This window comes from Saccopteryx bilineata, chromosome 6, assembly GCF_036850765.1.
Source record: "Saccopteryx bilineata isolate mSacBil1 chromosome 6, mSacBil1_pri_phased_curated, whole genome shotgun sequence".
Lineage (NCBI taxonomy): Eukaryota > Metazoa > Chordata > Mammalia > Chiroptera > Emballonuridae > Saccopteryx > Saccopteryx bilineata.
Window position 1 is genome coordinate 203,671,966 of NC_089495.1, and position 16,080 is coordinate 203,688,045.

At 40.6% G+C, this 16,080-nt stretch overlaps 1 protein-coding gene across 2 annotated transcripts in view; it reads left to right on the forward strand.

Moving 5' to 3' along the window:
- CBFA2T2 (CBFA2/RUNX1 partner transcriptional co-repressor 2) overlaps positions 1-16,080 on the forward strand; it is a 136,082-nt gene that overhangs the window by 105,089 nt on the left and 14,913 nt on the right. For both annotated transcript variants that reach the window (XM_066234567.1, XM_066234568.1), the window contains exons 4-8: positions 4,965-5,054; positions 10,993-11,174; positions 12,393-12,646; positions 12,897-12,982; positions 15,402-15,597. In XM_066234567.1, the coding sequence (XP_066090664.1) occupies positions 4,965-5,054; positions 10,993-11,174; positions 12,393-12,646; positions 12,897-12,982; positions 15,402-15,597 (808 nt within the window). The remainder of the gene's footprint in view (positions 1-4,964; positions 5,055-10,992; positions 11,175-12,392; positions 12,647-12,896; positions 12,983-15,401; positions 15,598-16,080) is intronic.

Consider the following 16,080-nt stretch of genomic DNA (forward strand, 5'->3'; position numbering starts at 1 on the left):
AAAATGTTTATCAAAGAAACAAATCTATAATATTTACCTAATTATTTCTTATGGTGTTGATTTAATTTTAATAAGCAGCTTTGAATATGTCTTAAAACTGATTTTCAACAGGCCACCGAGACTCAACCAAATTAATGCCAGGTTTTGTTACTTTTAATATATTCAGTGCCTGGTGCATTATTTCCAAGCCAAGGAGAAAGGAAAAGTAGCAAGTTTAATTTTTAGAAGAATAATTTATAAAATTACAAGTTTCATGGTCTAAATAAATAGCACCAAAGGGATTACAATCTTTAGCTCCACATGCAAATATGATTTCTTTAGAGTTTGTAAGGTACACAGAATTTTTCTTTTCTATAGTGAGTGTGGTGAAGCTGTCGTTTAAGGGAGTGATTTTCTGACAGTGATAGCTGGGTGGGATTTGACTCCCAGTATGTAAGGGAAGTTCTGCCAGTTCCCAATGTTTGTAAATCGAAATTTACGTCTGGTAAAAGCACTCCATGCTCCTGCATGTTAGCCTCTATATGTGGTAAAGATGAATCATAGTATTGAAGTTTCAAATTTCAGTTCTCAGAGTAAAATCAGGGACTCCTGGGATTCCCTCAGATTGTTATTAGAAAGTCCAGGAGGTAAAAATTATTTTCATAATCATACTATGATATTACTTGCATTTTCACTCTTATTTTCTCATGATGGTACAATGGAATTTTCTAGAGGCAGCATGATATAGTATGTTGCAACAGATTAAAAGCAGAAGTATCTTGGAGAACTGAGCTGTCTTGTATTAAGCTAGATATGAAAGAGATTTATAAAACTAACAATAGTACCATTCTTCTCATTACATATTTTGGGAAAATATTGTTATTTTGAAATGCATTAATAATATTTTTTTAATTCTCAGTTTTGATTTCTGATACGGTGGGTGATTGATAGAAGTAAACCAAATAAATTAGAGGAATTCCTGAGATTAAAATGTTTAAGAACTGCTACCTTAAACAATTTTTGGTCTAGTGTGGCAAAACTTTCATAGAAGGCAAAATGCAGTAAATGATTATTTAGTCATTTGAGATTTAATCTCTGTTGCTTCATATATAGCTGTAGGTTATTCATTTTCTTTTTAATTTTTTCATTGATTAGAGAGAGAGAGAGAAAGAAGCATCAACTCGTTGTTCCACTTAGTTGTTCCCTCACTGATTGCTTCCCGTGCTACCCTGACTGGAGACCCACCATGCGACCTTGGGGTGCTGGGACGACACTGTCTACTGAACCACATAGCCAGGGCCTCATTTTCATTGCTGTGTGTTTTATTGTAGGGGAATGTACCACAATTTATACTTATTATACCCCCATGTTTTGAGATTTGCTAGAAGAATTCCCAGGACCTGGCACATTTTTCGTGCTCACCACTGAGATTTATTAGAGGCATAATAAGGATACACAGCTGGATCATAAAGGAGACAGTTGGAATCTGCAGGAATCCATGTGCAGTTTTCCTGTGATTGGTCACATAGAGCTCAAATGCAGCAACATGTGTGCACTGTTTCTGTCCTGGAAAGCTTATTAGAGACTCAGTGAGAAAGGATTTTACCGTGGCCTGGGCACATAGGCACTTTGCCTGGTCCAGACTCCCAGAAGATGACCAGTATTCAGCATAAACCATATTGTTTGGAAAAATAGTCTAGACACAATGAACCACCTTCCTCAGATAGGGAAAAGTTTCTTGTTTTGAAAAGAATAAAAGTGTTTGTTGGTAAAGTTTTACACTACTATGGAAAAAATCTTACTGGATGTAGACTAATAGAATTGGCCGTATATTTCAAAATGAGTGAGCATAATTGGAAGTAAAGCAGACATCAGAATATTATGCTGGTTTCTTCAACAAATTAAGTAGAGTTTGTGCTTAAAGATAATTTCATTAGTAAAAGAAAAGTCACTTCCTGTGATTGTAGCTATCTCATCTTTTCTTTTTTTTTTTAAACAGAGACAGAGAGAGAGTCAGAGAGAGATAGATAGGGACAGACAGACAGGAATGGAGAGAGATGAGAAGCATCAATCCTCAGTTTTTTGTTGTGACACCTTAGTTGTTCATTGATTGCCTTCTCATATGTGCCTTGACCATGGGCCTTCAGCAGACCGAGTAACCCCTTGCTTGAGCCAGCGACCTTGGGTCCAAGCTGGTGAGCTTTGCTCAAACCAGATGAGCCCGTGCTCAAGCTGGCGACCTTGGGGTCTCGAACCTGGGCCCTCGACATCCCAGTCTGACGCTCTATCCACTGCGCCACCGCCTGGTCAGGCTGTAGCTATCTCATCTTTAAAAGAATAAAAATTTTGCCTGGGCCTGACCTGTGGTGGCGCAGTGAATAAAGCGTCTACCTGGAATGCTGAATTCACTGGTTCGAAACCCTGGGCTTGCCTGGCCAAGGCACATATAGGAGTTGATGCTTCCTGTTCCTCCCCCCTCTTTTTCTCTTTTTCTCTCTCTCTCCCTCTCCCCCTTTCCTCTCTGAAATGAATAAATAAAGTCTTAAAAATTTTTTTGCCTGATCTATGGTGATATAGTAGATAAAGCATAAAACTGAAATGCTGATGTCACTGGTTCAAAACCCCTGGCTTGCCTGGTCAAGGCCCATATAAGAAGCAACTACTATGAGTTGATGCTTCTTGCTCCTCCTCCTACCCTTTCTCTCTCTCTCCTCTCTCTAAAATCAGTAAATCTTTAAATAAATAAACGAATGAATAAATAAAAATTTTCTCTGATTGCCTAGCTATACCCATTGTCTTCTAAGACAACTATAGATGTTGCTGTTGTGACCCAGAGGACAGATCCTCTAATATTGTGCCTTTCTTACATTCTTCTGTTTTTGTCAGAAGCATTTTTCCCAAAGCTTGCATCTTCACTTCTTCAGATGCCTCTTCTGTTATCCTTCCTAGTTTTCTCCCAAGCCAGCTTAAGCATGTCTTCTCTGTGTACCAGTAGTGTCCCGTGCATGAGTACCTTGATCATACTGTAATGAATAGCTTACTTACCTGTTTTCCCACTAGACCAGCGCTTTTCCACCAGTGTGCCAGGGCAGGAATTTTTAAAACATGCGATATATGACTGTTTAGTCAGGGGCACTAACCTCTTTTCCCTTAGATTGTCAAATAAAAAAATGATAATAACCAATGTACCAGTAACCATCCGGCACGAGTGAATCAAAATTATACCTACTTTTTTGTCAGATTGGCAAAAAGTATGTTTTTTGGTGTGCCACAGCATTTTGGCAGTTTGTGTGTGCCGTGAGATGAAAAAGGTTGACAATCGCTATACTAGACTGTGAGTGCTTAGAGGGAAAAGCTGTGCTTTTATTTGTTAAATAATTGACTGAGAGGAAAGGATAAAAGAACAGTGGCTTTTCATCCACTTCTCATAGACAGAGGAGCACCTGGTGTCTTCAGTACTGATCGTTCTGAGTCAGCTTCACTGGCCTAAGTCACTGTCTCTGTGTCACCCAGTTCATCTTTGCTCTCCCTTTTCCATCCGGGAAAGCTTGGAGTCATTCATACCATCTTCCCATACATTTACTCTACTTGTTTTGACTTTTTGAGGCCTGATTTCATTCACTGTAGTAGGGAAAGAATATTCTCTTACACTTAATTTTTAGTCCTGATTACTGGTATCTTTGGTTGTATTATACAAATGCCATGTACTTAAAACCAGTATTAAAACTTTAAAAGAAATTTTTAGTATGAAATGACATATTTGGAAAATCCAACATAATTTTACATCCAGAAATAATTGCTGCTGTAATATCCTTCCAGACAGTTAAAATACTATGTTTGTGTGTTAGTATTTTCATAAATGGAATTTTGGAAAACATACTGTTCTGTTTGTGAGTTTTCACTTAACAATATATTGCAGACACCTTTTCTCATTAATTCATACAAATTTACCTCCACGTAAGTGTTCTGAGGTATGACTGTATTGTAATTTTTAATGCAATTTCTTGTTGTTGGGCCTATATATTTTCCATTTCTTATTAAGAAGTAATATAGTACTGATAAATAATTTGTATTGTGCAAGTTACATTTTTGAACATTTAATGATTTTGTAAATATAGTAGAAGTGGTGGTGGTTCTTTCAGGGAAGCAAGAATTCAGATTTTTTTGTTTTGTTTTCAACTCGTTTTGTTATTGTACTGAGTTTTAGGGAATTAAAAAATAAAAGTATTTTGTGAACTTTGAAAAAAATATTTTTATTTATTGTTTTGTTTTCAACTCGTTTTGTTATTGTACTGAGTTTTAGGGAATTAATAAAAGTATTTTGTGAACTTTGAAAAATTTTTATTTATGTATTCCTTTTAGCAGAGGAGCTGAGAATCTTAGTTGTAAGTCAGACTTTTGAAAAAAAAATACAGAAGAAACGCTAATAACTTTCCTGGGAATACTTAAATCTACCAATGGCAGCCTACCTGTTGGGTGGTGCTCTGATTTGCAGAGGCACATTTTTTTAAACTTTTAATTTAGAAGATTTGGGGACCTGATCCTAAGAAGTTGGCGGAACCTGTGAAGAAAACAACTTCTGAAGAAATCAAGGGTTGAGACTTTAAGTTCACATCCTAGACTGATCAGGATCTGTTCAACTGGAAACATTGTCAGACTGGTTTCTTGTTCCTGAGGTGACTGAAATGAATCAAGGGACCTGAGTCTGTCTCCATGGGTAGTGAGGAAGACAGCGCTCTATTTTGCAACCCAGGCTCCTAAGCATAGAGGGGGATTTAAAATGATTTGGGGTAGTAGAGAAAGGAAAATCAAGGAGACTGAATTTCTTATACACAGGAAATAATTTGGTTAACCTTTGAGAGGGATCTGAGCTCACTATAGTGCTCAGTAAAGGAATTATCCTTCATTTAATGATTTAAAAGGGATTTATATGAGAAAGACAGTGTCTAGTTTTAGAGGTTGAACAAGGTTATTTCTCTTTGCAGAATTCAACAGTAACAATTGAAGAATTCCATTGCAAGCTCCAAGAAGCTACAAACTTTCCTCTTCGTCCTTTTGTGATTCCATTCCTCAAGGTAATTTTTATGAAATAAATACCGAATGTAATTATTTATCTTAACATTTCCTCAAGATCTGCTACTAATCCCTGTTCTGTGATCTAAATTGTGGCAGCTTGCATATTTTCACATCTTTCTTTTACTTTGGGCTGTTAGAGAAGTGTGAGTGCAGTCTGTAGGTGAGTCTTAGAATTGATGAGAATCGCAGAAGCTCTGAGTTGTGGTCTGTCTGCAGACTGCTGACAGCACACAGGAGCAGGTGGAGGGTGGAGCAGGAGGGGCGTGGACCCAAGGGGTAGGGGTGACGGGTGACGGGAAGGCTGTGGGCTCTTAGCGGATAACTAGATACTACATTTTATGGTTGTGATCAGAGGATCAAGAGCATGTTATCAGAGAGGAGGCATTAAGACAGAAGAGAGGCCTTTGCAGTTCAGACTCTTACACTAAGGCAGCCTTTTTAACCTTTTTCATCTCATGGCACATGTAAACCAATTATTAAAGTTCTGTGGCACACCTAAAGATACATATTTTGCTGATCTGACCAAAAAAATATATGATTTTGATTTCATTCACACCAGACGGCTGTTCTGCTGACTGTTGTCACTTTTTAATTTTTTTTTTTTTTTTTTTTTTTTTTTTTTTTTTTCATTTTTCTGAAGCTGGAAACAGGGAGAGACAGTCAGACAGACTCCCGCATGCGCCCGACCGGGATCCACCCGGCACGCCCACCAGGGGCGATGCTCTGCCCACCAGGGGGCGATGCTCTGCCCCTCCGGGGCATCGCCATGTTGCAACCAGAGCCACTCTAGCGCCTGGGGCAGAGGCCACAGAGCCATCCCCAGCGCCCGGGCCATCTTTGCTCCAATGGAGCCTTGGCTGCGGGAGGGGAAGAGAGAGACAGAGAGGAAAGCGCGGCGGAGGGGTGGAGAAGCAAATGGGCGCCTCTCCTGTGTGCCCTGGCCGGGAATCGAACCCGGGTCCTCCGCACGCTAGGCCAACGCTCTACCGCTGAGCCAACCGGCCAGGGCCAATCACTTTTTAATTTGACAATCTAAGGGAAAAGAGGTCAGTGCCCTTGGCTAAATAGTCAGGTATTGCATGTTTTAAAAATTGCAGCATGCAGCCTGACCAGGTGGTGGCGCAGAGGATAGAGCGTCGGACTGGGATGCTGAGGACCCAGGTTCGAGACCCCGAGGTCGCCAGCTAGAACGCGGGCTCATCTGGTTTGAGCAAAAGCTCACCAGCTTGGACCCAAGGTTGCTGGCTCCAGCAAGGGGTTACTCGGTCTGCTGAAGGCCCGCTGTCAAGGCACATATGAGAAAGCAATCAATGAACAACTAAGGTGTTGCAAGGCGCAATGAAAAACTAATGATTGATGCTTCTCATCTCTCTCCGTTCCTGTCTGTCTGTCCCTGTCTATCCCTCTCTCTGACTCACTCTCTGTCTCTGTAAAACAAACAAACAAACAAACAAAAATTGCAGCACGCGAGTTGAAAATCACTGCTTTAAGGACAGAAGCACATGCGGGAAGGCGGTGTGTCCCCAGCTTTGTATAGATGCCCTCTGGAATTAATATTCCCTGAAACATAACTTTTGGGGACACTGTTCAAAATGGTTGTGCTTATCTGATAAGTAAGAGAGTGTTAGATTTATATGTAATATGCCCATTAAAAAAAATCTTTATTTTGGAACAATTTCTTGCTCTAGAAGAGTTGCAGAATGATACAAGAAAATTTCTGTATCCTTCACTCAGATTCTCCAAATCTTAATATTTTATCACATCTGCAATATTATTCTCTTTATCTTAAATTTATTTTTTCTTCAGAAATGTTTGCAAGTAAGCTACAGACAAAACATTGATAAAATACTATTTACTTACAGACCTTATTTGTGTTTCATAGAATGTCCTACTAATACTCTTTACAGCAAAAGAAAATCTTTTTTGGGGGTCCTGTTTATAACTCAAAATCACATCTTGCATTTCATTGTTGTATCTGTTCAGTCTACTTAATCTGGAATAACAGCCTTTTATGATCTTCATATTTTAGAAGACTACAAGATGGTTAATTTATAGATGTACCTGGATCTGTTTTTGTTTTTGTTCTTTTTTTAAAATTTTATTTGATTGATTTTTTAGAGTGAGGTAAAAGGAGAGAGAGAAACAATGATTTGTTGTTCCACTTATTCATTCATTGGTTGATTCTTGTATACACTCTGACTAGGGATTGAACCTGCACCCTTGGCATATCAAGACCACTCTCTAACCACCTGAACAACCTGGCCAGGGCTACATTTACCTCAGTTTGGATTTTTCTGACTCTTATGCTGAGAATCGGGTTATACATTTTAGACAGTAAATAGCAGGTGAGATATCACTGATGTTGTCGGGAGACAGATATTAATTGATCCCATCATTGGTGATGTTGACTTTGACCACTTGGTAAAGGCTATGTCTGTCATAATTTCCCACTGTAAAGTTACTGTTTTTTCCTATTAAACTGTTATTTTCAAAAACTGGTACATTATGACTAACAAAAAATGAAGCCATGTCAAAGATTTTGAGGGAATAAGTAAGGTGTTAGAACCAGTTTGGGGGAGAACCTAAAGAATAGAAACATTTCTAGATCACGATTATTGATATGATAATTAGCTTCATCTACAGTGGAAAAGGGAAGTCAGATGAACCTCTACTAGACATAATTATATGTGAGTCCCCAGACAACAATTAGTGTGTATTGCTGTTACCTGTAATTTGCAGAGTTATGGATAACTTAAAGGCAGAAAGACTATAGTCAGATACAGTGTGCTCTAGACCAGGCACAGTTCGGATACCTGCGACCCAGAGCCAACCCACTGCATAGTTTTCTATAGCTCTGGAGAGAATTGGCTTTAGAAATGAATATTTGTAATTCGTTTGGTAATATAACTTTGAACCCCAATTAAGTTGTATTCCTTAATCCACCTCCTTGCCAAATGAATTTCATTTTTTCCATTAGCCTGTTAACAACAACAACAATAAAAACTGTGTTCACTGGCCAGGCAGTGGCGCAGTGGATAGAGCGTTGTACTGGGAAGCAAAGAACGAGAACCAGGTTCGAGATCCCAAGGTCGCCAGCTTGAGCGCGGGCTCATCTGGTTTGAACAGGGCTCACCAGCTTGAGCCCAAGGTCACTGGCTTAAGCAAGGGGTCACTCGGTTTGCTGGAGCCCCCTGGTTAAGGCACATATGAGAAAGCAATCAATAAACAACTAAGGTGCCGCAATGAAGAATTGATGCTTCTCATCCCTCTCTCTTCCTGTCTGTTTGTCCCTATCTGTCCCTCTTTCTGTCTGTCTCTCTGTCACAAAAAAACAAACAAAATGTGCTCATTTGTTATTTATATTTTAACATTTATCAATACAATATTTAGAAATTTGACCTGGAACACTGAGGTCGCCAGTTTGAAACCTTGGGCTTGCCTGGTCAAGGCACATATGGGAGTTGATGCTTCCTGCTCCTCCCCCTTCTCTCTCTCTCTCTCTCTCTCTGTCTCTCTCTCACACTCCTCTCTCTCTAAAAAAAATCAATAAATAAAATATTTAAAAAAAAAAAAAAAGAAAAAAGAAATTTGTTTCCTATCTTGTAAATGAGTATATAATATTTTCAATTTTGCCCCTTAACTCACAAAGCCTAAATATCTGGCCAATACTATGTTCCTCTTACCATCTTTATCTATACTTTCATTTCTCAAGAAAATGTAATAACATCAAGAAGATGGGTCATCCTAGTATACCAATACCAGTTTTTAAACACTCTTTACATTGATTGGAGCACAGCACACATTCCAGACATCACATGGGTCTTAGGCACTGCCTGCTCTAGCTCTCCTCTGACAGCACTGACGTCTCAGCCTCTGGAGCGGCCTGGGGGCCTCATTCAGCCTTCAGACAGCTGTGCTCCTTCTGTCTTGGTCTGCTTTTTGTATGTCAGAGCCAGCACTTTACTCCAAGATTCCAGAATCAAGAAAGATTTGTGAAATTTGTGTTATTGGGAAAGAATTAGCCCCCCTCCTTTTAACTCATCAAATGGTACATACATGTCACAGATGTAAAGATCTGGCATGTTACTTTTTCAATTAAGTTTTTACAGTTGCTACAAGATTGAGGTAATAGAACAGACTTAAAAAGTGTCTTATATCATCAAATTCCCTATTCTTAACTGTGTTATTTTGGAAAACAGCATGAGGTAGGTTGTTATTGCAGCTTTTTGGCTAGCATTTGGGTTTTTGTCAACTTATTTCTGCTTTAAAACAGTCACTAATTATGGTGCATGCTAAATTAACCCTTAGTAGAGGGATGACTACTTACATATTTTAAAACCCTCCTTTCACTTGTTCATCAGTTTCCATTGGAATAAAGACTTCTGTTATGGGCTTAGTGTGAATTGTTTTTAAATTTGGGGTAAAAAAAGTATAATTCTTACTTTATTTTTTAAGTAAAGGAATATGGGAAGCCTGACCAGTGGTGGCACAGTAGATAATAGAACATCAACCTGGGACACTGATGTCCCATGTTCAAAACCCCAAGGTCGCTGGCTTGAGCGTGGGCTTATCCGGCTTGAGTGTGGGCACACGCTTGAGCGCCGGATCATTGACATGATCCCATGGTTGAGCCCAATGTTGCTGGCTTGACCCCAAGGTGACTGGCTCTGCTAGAGCCCCCTGGTCAAGGCACGTATGAGAAACATTCAGTGAACAACTAATGTACTACAGCTACAAGTTGATGTTTCTCATGTCTCCTTTCCTCCCTCTCCCTTCCTCCCTCTCCCCCTCTCTACCTCTTCTTCTCCCCCCGTGTTGTACACGCAAGCTTGTGCATGCACACGTGCTAAAAAAAAAGCAATATGAGAAATGTATGTATATATATATATATATATATATTTTTTTTTTTTTTTTTTTTACAGAGACAGAGAGAAGGATAGATAGGGACAAACAGACAAGAAGGGAGAGAGAGATGAGAAGCATCAATTTTTTTTTGTTGCAGCACTTTAGTTCATTGATTGCTTTCTCATATGTGCCTTGACTGTGGGGCTACAGCAGACTGAGTAACCCCTGACTCAAGCCAGCGACCTTGGGCCCAAGCTGGTGAGCAGTGATCAAACCAGATGAGCCCGCGCTCAAGTTGGCGACCTTGGAGTCTTGAAACTGGGTCCTCCACGTCCCAGTTTGATGCTTGCTCTATCCACTGCGCAACTACCTGGTCAGGCAAGAAATGTATATTTATATAATATGAAGGAATTAGAGTTCCGTTGAAAGAGTATAGGGTTTTTTATATGATTATTTCCTGTTAAAGTTTTCCAACTGTACATAATTAATTAACTGATTGCAAAATAAGGAAGTGTGCCCAGTGAGGGCGCCACACTAAGAAATCTGTCCTGCCCATGCTTACCCATGCATCTCAGAGCCTAGTGTAAGGCTTCATTTCAGTCATTCCCAATAGTATTTGTTACAAGCTCTTGTTCCAGCTGACTAGAGCAATCAGCATTTCCAGAACCCCCTGGCAGTCTCCTGGGGAACATGAGGAGGGTTAAGGCACTCAGCGGAGAGAGACTAGACCCTGTAATGATAGGAGGAAGAGGAAGATCCTCCTACTCCCATGAAGGCACGCTCGTTCTCTTTCTGACCAAAGTCTTCAAAACTCTGCAAGCTTTAATATTAAGTTCAACAAATCTTTACTGAGCTTTGTTTGACTTTGTGTTAGGATGCAAAGGTCAGTAAAGCACTTTCTCTTCCTTAAGGGGACTTAAATTTTGTGGGACAAGAGACAAGTCAGCCAGTTTTTCAGTTTCAGTATACTAGATGACACTTGACTCACAAGGAGAGAAAGGCTCTGGTCTTGTGCCACCTTGCCTGTGAAGCCTTTGAGATGGTGGGGCCCAGCCCTGGGAAACTGCCTGCCAGCCCCCCCTCCTTTTGCAGGCCAACCTGCCCCTGCTGCAGCGCGAGCTGCTGCACTGCGCGCGCGCCGCCAAGCAGACCCCGTCCCAGTACCTGGCTCAGCACGAGCACCTTCTGCTCAACACGAGCATTGCGTCCCCTGCCGACTCTTCGGAGCTCCTCATGGAAGTGCATGGCAACGGAAAGAGGCCCAGTCCAGAGAGGTGAGCGAGAAGAGCGAGGGTGTCCTTCCTTTTCTGGAGCCACTCTGAGCTTCCCCTTCGCTTGTGAAACAAAGTTTGATAATATATATAGGTGTGGACTCAGTATTTCTCAGGTTAGTTTTGCTTTGTCCCAGTATCTGGCAGCAGAATGCTTCTCTAATCTATAGGTGTGGCTCCCAGAAATGAATATTTTTTAAAAACTACAGATGACTATGCCACTGGTGAGAAACCATGCTCTAGAGCAGTGGTCCCCAACCTCCGGGCCGCGGACCAGTACCAGTCTGTGGGCCATTTGGTACCGGTCCTCAGAGAAAGAATAAATAACTTACATTATTTTTGTTTTATTTATATTTAAGTCTGAATGATGTTTATTTTTAAAAAAATGACCAGATTCCCTCTGTTACATCCGTCTAAGACTCAGTCTTGACGCTTGTCTTGGTCACGTGATACATTTTTCCATCCCACCCTAAAGGCCAATTCGTGAAAATATTTTCTGACATTAAAGCGGTCCATGGCCCAAAAAAGGTTGGGGACCACTGCTCTAGAGCATCCTATGTATCCACTGCTCCAGAACCCTAAGAAACTATCTGCCCAAAGCATTATTTTGTGTGAGGTTTTGTAAAAGTATAACAATTAAGTATTGATACTTGTTAATGAATCATTATTACTTTGAAGACAAATTATATTAACTTATTCTGGAAATTTCATGAGTGTCTACCACAATATTTTATGATTTGTCAAGGAAGCAGTTTTTTAACAACAGTGGAAAATTGTTACAATTGAAGCTAAATGACTAAAAGCCCTACCAATTCACAAGTGTATTATTTATTGAGCCTTTATTCTCCCCTTTGGAGAACTGTTTTCAATAACTGACCTCCATAGTAACAAATTCCTAAACATTGTTGAACCCATAATCGTCCATATTCCTATCACATAAGAAAATGCCATCATCTCCTTAGTCTCTCACTTAGTTCCGTGAGGGTTAGATGTTTCTGCTTTGTTGTGACTGAATTAGAACTCTTTTCATGCTTGAATAAGTCAGCAATTTCCATTATTTCTCTGGCCTCTGAAGACATTTTAGTTCATACCTTATGTCAAACCTTTTCTTATGGTCTTCTTTGTGAAAGTACATAGCACAATACATAGCAAGATGTTCACAGACATGTTTGCGTGAACGCTTGTTGATGGGCTTAGAATATACTTCCCGTTCTTGCACAGGAGGGAAGAGAGCAGTTTTGAAAGAGATACGATACCCCCTGAGCCTCCTGCCAAGAGAGTGTGTACAATCAGCCCTGCTCCTCGGCACAGTCCTGCCCTCACTGTGCCCCTTATGAATCCTGGGGGTCAATTCCATCCTACACCTCCGCCTCTTCAGCACTACACCTTAGAAGATATTGCAACTTCCCACCTGTATCGCGAACCCAACAAGATGCTAGAACACCGAGAAGTTCGTGATAGACATCACAATCTCAGTAAGTGACGTAAGCCTTTTTTTTTTCATAATCAATTTAGTTTTAAAATATATTCTCAATTGTGATTTTTTGGGGGGTTGGTTTTATGTCATTTTGTGTTTCTCACCTCTGTTGTGAATCATTACCTTAGTGGTGTGCTCATAGTTGGTATGAATGTGTGTGTGTGTGTGTGTGTGTGTGTGTGCTTGATAGAATTCTGTTTACTGTCTTCTTCATTCTGTCTTCAAATTTAATCTCTAATTTTTAATAGGTCTTAATGGAGGCTATCAAGATGAATTAGTAGACCACCGTTTGACAGAAAGAGAATGGGCTGATGAATGGAAACATCTGGATCATGTAAGACTCTTACAGTGTATAATTTTCCTAACTATTACTTTTAATTCTTAATATTACCAGTAATAATAAAGTATGTGTGTTTTGAGTGAACTTAACCAGTGCCGCCATTGTCTTTGCAATAAAAGCTGATTTATCTACTACTCCCCCAGCTATAGAGCTAAGGGTAACTCCCAGATACTTGTGGTGCAGTAATCCCTTCAAGTCCTAACTAAGTAAAGTCATGTACGAGAGGTTTGTGAGTTCAGGTCCCAGCCTTGCCACTTCCCACATTTGAGCGATGGGTAAGTTGCTTCACCATTTTAAAGCCTTAATTTTTATAACTTAAAAAATTCCATTCCTTTTTTTGTTTTAGCTCAGCCATAAAAAGAATGAAATCTTGCCATTTGCAGCAACAAGGATGGACTTAGAGGGTATTATTCTCAGTGAAATAAGTCAGATGGAGAAAAACAAATACCATATGATTTCACTCATGTGGAATCTAAAAAACAAAACAATTATACAAATCAGTAGAAAACAGACTCATAGATACAGAGAACAAACTAATGGTTGCCAGAAAGGAGGGGGCAGGGGGTGGATTAAAAGGTGAAAGGGATTAAGAAGTACAAACTTCCAGTTACAAAATAAGTGTCATGTGGATGTAATGTTATACAGCATAGGGAATGTAGTTGGTAATATTGTAGCGACTTTATACTGAGTCAGATAGATACTAGACTTACCATGGTGATCCCTTCATAAGTTATATAGATGTCAAGATGTTGTGTTACACACCTGAAACTAATAATATTGTGTGTCAAGTATAATTTTTAAAATTTATTCTTTCTTTGATCATAAAAAAATGCTGTAGGCCCTGGCCGGTTGGCTCAGCGGTAGAGCGTCGGCCTAGCGTGTGGAGGACCCGGGTTCGATTCCCGGCCAGGGCACACAGGAGAAGCACCCATTTGCTTCTCCACCCCTCCGCCGCGCCTTCCACTCTGTTTCTCTTTTCCCCTCCTGCAGCCAAGGCTCCATTGGAGCAAAGATGGCCCAGGCGCTGGGGATGGCTCTGTGGCCTCTGCCTCAGGCGCTAGAGTGGCTCTGGTCGCAACATGGCGACGCCCAGGATGGGCAGAGCATCGCCCCCTGGTGGGCGTGCCTGGTAGATCCCGGTCGGGCGCATGCGGGAGTCTGTCTATCTCTCCCTGTTTCCAGCTTCAGAAAAATGCAAAAAAAAAAAAAAAAAAGCTGTATTTGAATTTACAGGTGAGTTGTAATAATATGTAAGGTGCTATCACAGGGCCTAGTATATAGGAAGTATTACATAAATGGAGCTTCTGTGAAAACAAATGAGAATTAGCATACTGGTACAGAATGTAAACCTGAGTTCTCTGTCCGGTTTTAAGCAGGGGTTTACCTTCTCACTAAAAGGGGAAGGGGAGATGTAGTACTTCATTAAAATATAACTGCAGTAGCTTTTTCCGTCTTGCGTGATATTGTCTCTGAGCATTATTTGTCTGATTGCATTAAAATTGATTTATTGATTTATTGACTTAAGAGAGAGGAAGGGAGAGAGAGGCAGACATCAGTTTGTTATTCTACTTATTTATGCATTCATTGGTTGATTCTTGTATGCACCCTGACCGTGGATCGAACCCATAACCTTGGCTTATCAGGATGATACTGACCACCAGTTGACCCACCAGGCGAAAGCTCTGCTTGCATTCTTTTTTTTTTTTTTTTTTTAACAGGGACAGAGAGAGAGAGTCAGAGAGAGGGATAGATAAGGACAGACAGACAGGAATGGAGAGAGATGAGAAGCATCAATCATTAGTTTTTCGTCGCAACACCTTTGTTGTTCATTGATTACTTTCTCATATGTGCCTTGACCGTGGACCTTCAACAGACTGAGTAACCCCTTGCTCGAGCCAGCGACCTTGGATCCAAGCTAGTGAGCTTTTTGTTGAAGCCAGATGAGCCCGCACTCAAGCTGGAGACCTCAGGGTCTCGAACCTGGGTCCTTCCGCATCCCAGTCCGACGTTTTATCTACTGCGCCACCGCCAGGTCAGACCACATACATATTTTAAAAGAAGCAACAAGAAAGGCTTTAAAATGTAAACTTGCCTGACCTGTGGTGGCACAGTGGATAAATCATCCACCTGGAACGCTGAGGTTGCCAGTTTGAAACCCTGGGCTTGCCTGGTCATGGCACATATGGTAGTGGATGCTTCCTGCTCCCCCTCCCCTTCTCTCAGTTTCTTCCCCCTCTCTAAAATAAATAAATAAAAATCTTAAAAACAATTAAAATGTAAACTTGATATTGGTAAATCTATAAGATACTTAAACCTTCATTCTTTATATATTTTGTCAATGACCTGTCTTTCATCTGCACACTGGTGTTTGAATATCCTTACCTGTCACTGCCCGACTCCCTCTCTGGTGCAGGCCCTGAACTGCATTATGGAAATGGTAGAGAAAACTAGACGCTCCATGGCTGTTCTGCGGCGCTGCCAGGAATCTGACCGTGAGGAGCTCAACTACTGGAAAAGACGATACAACGAAAACACCGAGATGAGGAAAACGGGCAGCGACCTGGTATCCAGGCAGCACAGTCCTGGGAATGCAGATTCTCTCAGCACTGGTAAGGTGGCAGGCAGGGCCGACTTTTTTATCTTTTACGTTTGAAAGAAGATGTTGCTAGAATGTGGAGTTTAAAAAACCCAGATGAAGCCCTGGCTGGTTAGCTCAGTATTAGTTGAGAGCATGTCCTGAAATGAGAAGATTGTAGGTTTGATCCCCAGTCAGAGCACACATGGGAAGTAACCAATGAAAGCACCACTGAGTGGAACAACAAATGAATGCTTCCCTTCTGCCTTCCCTCTGTCTCCCTTCCTCTCTCTGTCTCTCTGAAAATCAATTAATCAATAAAAAATTAAGCCCTGGCCGATTGCACAGTTGGTTGGAGCATCATCCTGAAGCACAGAGGTTGCTGATTCAATCCCTGGTCAGGGCACATACAGGAGCAGCTCTATATTACTGTCTCTCTCTTTTAAAAACAAACAAATAAAAAAAAAATCCCAAATAATTATGAAGAGTAAATGACAAAATGTGTCAAAGTACCTGA